Source organism: Gekko japonicus, unplaced genomic scaffold (assembly GCF_001447785.1).
Source record: "Gekko japonicus isolate JY-2015 unplaced genomic scaffold, Gekko_japonicus_V1.1 scaffold787, whole genome shotgun sequence".
Classification (NCBI taxonomy): domain Eukaryota; kingdom Metazoa; phylum Chordata; class Lepidosauria; order Squamata; family Gekkonidae; genus Gekko; species Gekko japonicus.
This window is the reverse complement of record NW_015174866.1, coordinates 544,423-554,241: the sequence shown is the minus strand read 5'-3', so window position 1 is coordinate 554,241 and position 9,819 is coordinate 544,423. Positions and strand designations below refer to the sequence as shown.

At 39.2% G+C, this 9,819-nt stretch overlaps 1 protein-coding gene across 1 annotated transcript in view; it reads left to right on the top strand.

The window, feature by feature from the left end:
* Window positions 1–2,205, top strand: part of ZNF292 (zinc finger protein 292) — a 64,193-nt gene extending 61,988 nt beyond the window's left edge. The window contains exon 9 of the mRNA XM_015424747.1: window positions 6–2,205. Coding sequence (XP_015280233.1) covers window positions 6–2,121 — 2,116 coding nt within the window. The 3' untranslated portion in view covers window positions 2,122–2,205. The remainder of the gene's footprint in view (window positions 1–5) is intronic.
* Window positions 2,206–9,819: the final 7,614 nt, after the last annotated feature.

The window sequence follows — 9,819 nt, the reverse complement described above, 5'->3', positions numbered from 1 at the left end:
GAATCTCAGTTGACTGAAGATGAAATAAAGAAAGAAATTTGTATAGGATCTGTGAAAATTCCAGGAAGATTGAGAGCAGAAAGGACTACTTGTGTTCCTGAAAAATTAGAGAAGCCTCCTCAAATAGTCCCAGTTCCACTTGAACTTCATAGTGTAGTCTCACTTAGTAATGTGCAGGTGCAACCAAAAGTCCGTAAGATCCGAAAACACAGGAAAGAAAAAGAAGAAAGAAAATACAAAAAACCAGTTCGGAAATCTCTGGAATTTCCAACTAGTTATAGTCCCTATAGACCATATAGATGTGTGCATCAAGGTTGTTTTGCAGCTTTTACAATACAACAGAATTTAATTCTTCATTATCAAGCAGTGCATAAATCTGATCTGCCATCATTCTCTGTAGAGGCAGAAGAAGAAAGCGAGCCAAGTAAAGAGGATGACTGTACTAAAGAAGAAGATTGTGATGAAACTGAAACTAGTTTAGCTGTTAAGGAATTTAGATGTGAGGTGAGAAATTGCTCTAGAATATTTCAGGAAGTAACTAGTCTTATTCAGCACTACATGAAGCTTCATGAAATGGCCCCAGAGGAAATTGCGAGCATGAAGTCAGCCCTCGATGTTGGAAGATTCCCTTGTGATCAGTCCGAATGCAAATCATCATTTACAACATATATTAATTATATTATTCATCTTGAGACAGATCATGGAATAAAGATCAAGCAAACCAAAACAGAGGATGGCATGTACAAGTGTGATTGTGAAGGTTGTGACCGCATTTATGCAACAAGATCTAATCTCTTAAGGCACATTTTTAATAAGCATAATGACAGGCATAAAGACCATTTAATAAGGCCAAGACGGTTCCTGACACCAGGTCAGGAAAATATTTCAAGCAAAGCTAACTTGGAAAAAACTATGAAAATTAAACACAGAGGACTAAAATATAATAAAGCAGGAAAAAATAGAAACAAAATTTCAATTAGGACCAAGCGGAAGAGAACTATTACTGTAGAAAATAAAAACTCAAAGGTGGGACAGATTGATGAAAATAAGACCTTTTCTTTGAAACGTGGAAAACATGTGTATTCAATAAAGGCTAGAAATGATGCCTTATCTGAATGTACAAGCAGATTTATCACACAGTATCCATGTATGATAAAAGGTTGTTCATCGGTTGTCACAAGTGAGAATAATATAATAAGACATTATAAATGTCACAAGTTGTCTAAAGCATTTACCTCAAAACACAAAAGTATCCTAATTGTCTCAAATAAGCATTCATATTCATTGGATAAAGAAGCATCTTCACAAAATGAAGTTATTGAGGACAAAAAAAGTGAAATAAAAGAATTGCAGCCACATTTGTCAGAGAACTGTGAGGATTTAAGACCCTCTACTCCAGTAACACAGAAAGAGCCTGAAAAAGATGAAAAGGATGAAGTAGATGAGCTCACAGAACTGTTCATTACCAAACTTATTAACGAGGACCTCACAAGTACAGAGAACCAAGCAAAGCCCTCTTCTGATGTAAATAGCAACTTACAAGAAACCAGCTCTTGCCCTTCAGAAAAGCAAAATGTAAATGGTAATTTAAAAAGAGCATGCAAAGAAAAAAATTCCTCTCAAAACAAAAAAAGGAAAGTTGAGAAGCAGGATGAAATACCAGCTGTTGAACTGAGTGATCTGCACAGAGAGGAGGAAACTGCAGTTGCAGTTCAGACTGCTGAAGAACATCCTGCGGCTTTTGACTGGAGTTCATTTAAGCCCATGGGATTTGAAGTATCTTTTCTTAAGTTCCTTGAAGAGACTGCTGTGAAGCATAAGAAAACTACAGAAAGAGGCTTTCATAGCTGTGGAACCAGAAAAGGTTCTTACTCAAACTCACGAAAATCTCATGAAAAGAACTCTTTGGCCAAAAAACGGTCATGTTCTGAAAGTGAAACCCATGTACAGTTTGCTAACGCTTCACGATTTAACTGTAGCGGTACTGTAAAAATAGTTTTAGATAAGACTTTTAAGGATTGCACTGAGCTTGTGTTGAAGCAACTTCAGGAAATGAAACCTATTGTCAGTCTGACAAAACTTGATGGACGCTGGGAGGCAAATCCAGAGGTTATAAAATAATCGGGTAGTATGAGTGGACTTATAGTACTGATAATTAGTGTGTAAACATGACCTGTACTACACTTTTTATTGCGTAGGAAGTCATCAAGCATGATACTGTTTTCTAAGGTTTTCTGTTGAAGTGATTTAAACTATCAAAATCATGACAATTGTCATGTGAATTTCTTTGTTTTTATCCCTATGGGACTCAAGGAACAGAATCGTTTCAGTTTTGTAAATAACTGATCAAAACCTCAATTTTTTAAAACAAATTTGTCCTTTCCATGACTGAAATCTTTGTGAATTGTCTGTGGTATCTTTCACTGGGTCACTGCTCATATATAACAGTACTTTTTATTTGTAGATACACTTTTGTATATATTTATTATTGTAAATCATTTGCTGCCACCAGCAGTCTGTAAGTCTGAAATATTAAATGACACATTTATATTCAGAATTTTAATTTGTAATTAAGTGATCCAGTTTTTAATCTTAAACTTTTTGAAGTAAAGCCTAGGTAAGTCTACCATATCGAGTTTATTTTGCATAAAATATCTGTATGGGAGAGGAGTTTGGTCAGACCACACGTAATTAGTTAAATACATACGGACACTGTTTTTGTAACTTTAAACATCCAGTAGCATTGGATGATACTCATATGTAGTTAACTCAGTTTTTATCCTACAACTGCATTTACATTGCTTTTAATCGGATCAACAACTCTTCCACTTCCATTATATAATGGAATTGTAAATTTTAAATAGTTTGCTGACATTGAGGATTTAGACCACATTTTGGTATTGAATAACCCATCGTGAATGTGATAGAAAACCAGTAGTGTGGCGCAGTGTATATATTTGAGGTGTTGATTTGTGAAGTAGCCCAGTATTGCCTTAAATAAACTCACATTTCATTTCTTGTTTTATACGTTATCTTATAAAAGTCCTTTTTGTTTCTGTAGCTAGCATCTACAGTACTGCTTTGGACACAGTGTTTTATAGGAACTGATTTTTAAACATATTGAATATACTGTCTTGGTATCTGTATGTAAAATATTTAACATAACTTGGGGACAGCCCTAAGGAGGCCTGCATGGAAATGCCCAATTTTATTCAGTGGGGCTTACTCCCAGGAAAGTGTTCTTAGGATTGCAGCATAAGTATTAGAAAATGAAGTGCTTAAAAAAAAGAAGCAAAATTGTGCTCTTAAGAGCAAAATCACATGGCTTTATTCAGTAAATGAGATGTTTTATCTACTCATTACCAATAGGGAACTCGGGTTACTTCTGCTATTATTAGTTGGAATTTTGCCATTAACCCTAACAATATGTACACAGAATGTAAATGGTCTGTTTTTGCTGGATTGAGCCTAGGGGAGAGGGACCGTATTTTCCCCCACCACCTTCCTTTGTTCTAGCTCTCCTTGTATTGTGGCATTCTTATTCAAGATGTCATTACAGTGAGGGTATAAGTATAAAGACAACAGTCCTGAGAGTCTGACCCATAAATCAAGCAGTCGCCAAGACTTACAAAGAAAAAGCTTCCTATGTATTACGATCTAAAGCACTACAACATTGTTAATAAATCATAAGAAAATCCTTGTGCATAGGTACATAATCAACGTCATCTACGGATTATATAACAAAGTTTCAAAATTGGATCTTCCTCAAGAGATATTCTGTAGTGTACAAACATACAATTCTTTAGAATATATACTATGTAAACAATAGAAAACAGTATAAAATCCTGGTGCAGTCTTACAGAGTAGTAGAAAAGCTCTCTGTTTCATAAAGTGCTTGACGACAAGTCATAAGGAATCTGTAATATAATAATGTTCCTCTTGTTATGAAAAAATACAAGGTATTTTAAGTTACAGAGTGTTTTAAAAATTAAGCCAACCTAGTAGTAACTTACACTACATTCAGATAAGACGCTGATCTCAGTAAATGTTCAGGCTCAAATTAATTATGCTCTGTTAGGAATCACTAGAGGGAGATGCCTGGGATCCATTAGAAGCTTAGCAGCATATTTGAGGTCTCCTGAGGAAGATCCAATTTTGAAACGTTATATAATCCGGAGACAACATAGATTATGTACCTATGCACAAGGATTTTCTTATTATTTATTAATGATGTTGTAGTGCTTTAGATTGTAATACATGGGAAGCTTTTTCTTTGCAAGTCTTGGTGACTGCTTGATTTGTGGGTCAGACTCTCATGACTGTTGTCTTTATACTTATTTTCTAATTGGGTCGTGTTTGTCCATATTTATCTTATTACAGTCAGGGTGCCACTCCACTACCCATGGGCAAAATGGAAACCTTCCAACAATCCTACAGTTCTGCGTGGGATGAGAGTAGAAACCTATTCTTATCTTCCATAACAGCAGTAAAGATTTTCATTCTGGCTTTGAAAAACCTCCTTATGAGAATAACTTTGGTTTTTTGTGTGTATGCATACATACCTGGACATACATGCCATGAATTGAACAAGTTCACCGAGAGGGTCTCTCATTCCCCATAGGTTCCTTCAGGGGTTGACAGCAGGGTGGGGGGGCTTGAGAGTGAAATATGGCTCAAGGGATACAGCAAGAAAGGAGAAATGAAAGAGTTTGTGCAAGAGTGAAGGGATGGTTTGTTCTGCACCCATTTTCCCCTGCGGGGCTTCCTCAGGAGCAGCTTTTTGAGGGGGCTACAGGGGGAAGGGTTAGGTCTGTTCTGTGAATTCCTTCCATGATGTAGTTCACGTGGTCCAACCCAGTATTCCCGATATGAACTGCAAAGGGCTGTCTCAGTGGTGTAGTGCCAAATAGATTGTGAATGAAATTGTTGATAGAATGAGTCACCTACAATTTTTGTGCTGCAGACTTTCTATCACTTGACATTACCATCTCAGTACTAAATATTTCACTTTGCATTTTTTATTTTCTCTCTCTGATGGTTAAATGTGAACAGTAAATGGAGACGAAACCTGCTTTTTAAGATGGTGTTAACTGAAGGAACAAATAACTTTTGCAGCAGGTGCCTTCATCTTAGCACTTGGCATGATCCAATAATACGAATTTTCCTTAATCTCTTGTACTCTAATTCATTCGCCGTCTCTACTCAAGATAATTTCATTACAAAATTTATACCCCACCTTTCTGCCCTCATCAGGGCTACCAAGGCAGCTAACAGATGGAAAACATACATAATAAAAACACATCTTACAAACCAAAACATCAAACAAGAACACATCAAAAACAAGCTAAGCATGCATGCAGAAACAACAGTTAATATGTACAGCAGGAAGGGGAGGGGGGATCACTGAAGGAATGCCAGATGAAACAAAGTCTTCACCTGCTGGCAACAGAAGGGGACAGGCAAGTTTCTCAGGGGAGAGAATTCCAGAATTTTGGCATCATGATGACCAAGAAGATCCTCTCCTGGGTTGTCACTACCTAATCTCAGGAGGCAGTGGCATCCAAAGATTCTTGCCTTATAGTCAAGATTTATGGCTGGAACATACTAAATATGTTGTAGTAATATTGAGTAGAAGTAGAGAGCACTGCCTATGGGGGCTGTCTGAGGATTGTGTCAATATAAAGCTGCAGACTGATAAATTGTGAGATGTGATGCTTTAAAGTATTGTTCAGAAGTTAAAATGTATATCAACTTTTTATAATATTTGGTGGTTGAAGCTAAAATATTTCCTAACATCCACTTACAATATATTATTTGTATTTTGTTGCCCCTGGAAATAACTGATGATGCTCAGATACCTTATTGTCAAGTTTTTATTTGTAAAAAATGTCTTTGTGTTTCAGTTGTAAATTGCACGTGAGTATTTTGATGTTTTCTGTTACAAAACTGGTTTTCACTGTGACTCCAGGAGATGTGTAGTGAACATTACTGAATTTAGTTTAGTTTGAAAAACTGAAAATGGCTCAGTTAGACTATTGCTCTAATTCAGTAAATGCAGAAGAGAGAGATTTAGTTTCCACCATTCTCAGCCTTCAAAGAGGGTGAGTGTCTCTTAATCATGAGTGGTATTTTTGGAATAAGGTTTGCATCCCACCTCCATGTGTGTTTAATATACAGAAACTCAATGAAATAGCTCTTAGGCCTCACTTAAATCTTCACGGGTGCCATGAATGCTGTTCATGGAAGGAGAGCATGACCTGAAAATGAATCTGCTGCTTCAGCAGTGTTCAGCTTCCTGTATGTAGGGATGGGCACGAACAGGAAAAATGCTGTTTGTGTCAGTTTGTGGCTGAACCACAAACTGAACCGGGTGGTTCGTAGCCCCGCAAACCCTGTTGAAAGGGACCACAGTTCCTGTAAATGGGGTTTGCAGAAAGCATGAAAAACACCTGAGCAATGGGGAGCAAACTGCTCCCCACCACTTAGCTGTTTTTCTTGCTTGTGCTTCCTGCAGTTCAGCTGTTTTTGTGGCTTTTGCAGGGAACAGAAAGCAGGAGTTTAAAAGGACTTGAAGTCCCTTGGCTCTATCCACAAACTTCTTTAAAAGCTTGTGGAAGTTTGTGATGGTAGACCTGTCATGAACTTCGGTTTGCGAACCACAAACAGGGCAAGATTTTGATGGATTTTGCTTTGTGATTCAGTTTGTGCCCATCCCTACCTAATTGCTACTTAGCAGTTAGTGTGCCCAGTATTAAAAAAACCAATAAATAATGAAAAAATAGGTTATATGTGTAGAATCATGCAGCTAGAGCAATTTGTTTTTCCGTAGCAGCAGGACCCAGATTTTAACTTCAGCTGAGGAATTTGGAACAAACGCCACCAGTTGGGTAAATGATAGACAATATTATTTGCTCCCAAAACCTTTTTCTAGGTAGCAGCTGTTATGCCACACCATTCTATAAACAGGTTTGTGTTAGTGATCAGGAAAGGGCAAGAATGTTCATAGTGTGCAGTATTCTGGATTATGCTGCATTGGAGAAAATGGGTGAAATTGGGTTATAAAGTTATGGTAAGTTTTTAATGAATGCTGAAACAATGATGTGGGTGTCATGGTCTTGGGCACTCAGCATCAGTTTCCTGTGGCGACCTCAACGGTATAATGACACAGAGCTTACTGTTTTCTCCAGGGGAACTGATCGCTGCCATCTGAAGAACAGTTGTAATTCTGAGTGATCTCCAGCCCTCCCCTGGATATTGGCAACAATAGTTCATCAGGAGGAAATGGCTGGTTTGGAGGGTAGAGTCTATGGCATTGTACCTATTTTGGAGGAAGCAACCCTATCTTCTTCCCAACCAACCATCAGCATACCGTTATCTAGCCCTCTGACTTCAGCTTTCCATGACACACACACACCTGGAGCCTCTTCCTAGGAAAAGCACAGTCTTTCTCCTCAGTGGGGAACCAAGCAGGAGGGAAAGCAACCTCAGCAGGGTATAATGACTCAGAGTCCACCCTGCAAAGCAGCCATTTTCTCCAGGTGAACTGATCTCAGCTGTCTGGAAGAGCAGTTTTAATTCTTAGTGATCTCCAGCCCTCACCTGGAGAATGGCAGCAATAGTTCCCTTGGAGGAAATGGCTAGTTTGGAAGGTGGAATCTATGGCGTTGTACCTGTCTGACGTCCCATCACTCCTCAAACCCCACCTTCTCCAGGCTCCACCCCTCAAATCTCCCGGAATTTCCCAACCTGAAGTTGGCAACCCTATCTCCTTCCCAGCCAACCATCCTACTGTTATCTGCCCCTGATCTCTACCATCTGGAGAGCAGTTTTAATTCTGAGTGATCTCTAGCCCTCACCTGGAGATTGGCAGCTATGGTTCCCCAGGAGGAGAAGTACAGTCTTTCTCCGTAGTAAAGACCAAAGCAGCTTTCATCATTCTCCTCTCCCCCTTTTGATCTGCACAACAACCCTGTGAGGTAGGTTAGTCTGAAAGTCTGGTTTGAAATCACCCACTCAACTTCCATAGCAACCTGGGTCTAGCGGACCCTGCTATGAAGTGCTAACCTTGGATAGCCAACCTCCAGGTAGAGCCTGAAGATCGTTATATCACAACTGAACTCCAAACAAATCTCCCCCCCCCCCCGAGAAAATAACTGTTTTGAAGGGAGGGCTGTATGGCATTCTATTCAGCATCTCCCCTTCCAAAACTCTGCCTTCCTTAGGCTCCACCACAGAACATCCAGGAATTTCCTAACCTGGAGCTGGCAACCCAAGTCAGGACTGGCCCCAATGAGTTCCCTACAAAGGCCTGGAAAGGGCTTCCTTCCTTTGCCTTTTTACTGACAGAACCAAGCTTGGTTGCCTAGCAACAGCCACTGAGTTAAAAGTCCCACAGGAGCCAAGAAGGAGAAGTTTCTTCATCAGGAGAGACAGCCATTTTGACAGTTTATTCTGTGAGGGAAGAGTGTCAAGGCTGTCAGTGGGCAGGGGAGAGGAGTGGACCCAGCCAATGGCACATGAGTACTCTTGAGTGGCAGTTGATGGGCCAAGGGCTGATGGAGCCCACTGCACAGTCAATGGGAAAGCTGGAAATGGCCAATACGTAAGGGAAATATATATATAAGGATAAGTATGTTTAGGATTGCAGCATTTAATATGTATTTGTACCTTTCCAATATATTTTGAGATGTATCTTCGTTTCAAATATGGCTTGTATAGTACATTTTTCTGAAGGGGAAACCCCAACGATCCCATAACAGAGAGCAAAAGGTGCAAATGCAGTGTACCTATGCCTACTACTTGTGCACAGCGCAGTATGAATTTAACACCAGTCGACATCAGGAAAGATTATGACTACAGGAGATAGAGGCCTCATGCTGTCTGGTACATGAGAACATCTCAGAATCAGTAGCTTGATCTTGGTTGTTTCAGAGTAAACAGTGTGTTTAAAAAGGACAAATATTGATACTGAAAAGTGGCATCTTGTTTTCAGAACTTGTCCTTAATCCAATATCTTATCTTGAAGAGCAGACGAGGTAAACATGTTCTGCTGAAGTGACTCAATCCTACCAAGAAAATACCATTTACAAGATAAGTCTTTCTAAGTAAAAAATTAGCAGAAAAGATCTCCAAAGATTTTCAAGCACCACTGAAATCAGAGGGTTTGCTGTCAAATCATACATGTTAGCACCATCATCATACATAAGGCTTTATAGACTAGCACAAGCAAAGGGCTGATTATAGCCCTGAAGAGTTCACAATTTTGAAATGCAATCCTAAACAACGTTCCAGTGTCACCCATTGATGTCAGAAGGCTTGGAAAGATTCAGAATGGCAGTGTTGATCGAACGAAAGGGAAGGAGACAGGAGGGTAACCAGGAAGGAATGTATATGTGGTTATGCAGATCTGCTGATCTAAAACTAGGAAGTTCTGTAGTGCATAGGAGTATACCCTGGGCTTACAAGCTTTCTCCTGTCCCTATTCTGTACAAATGCAAGCATGCTAATCTTACAAGAACTTGGAATGGGGCACTTCTTTCTGTCAAACAACTAGTTCTTGTAAAAGAAAACTACATACAGCAGTGTATAACTGTATAGACATCAATAACTTTGTGTGCAGAGTTAATGTATGTAAACAAAAGAGTTCCAGTAGAGAAGAGGAGCAATGACCGGAGTTGAGATGGAAAATGAGTAAATTTGAAGTACGTTTTGGTAAAGTTGAGTGAGGCACTAATTTTTGTACTCTCGAACCTGGCAGTGGACTACTAGAGGAGATCAGACCAGGCATGCTGTGCAAAGCTCTCATGGTACAAATGGCAT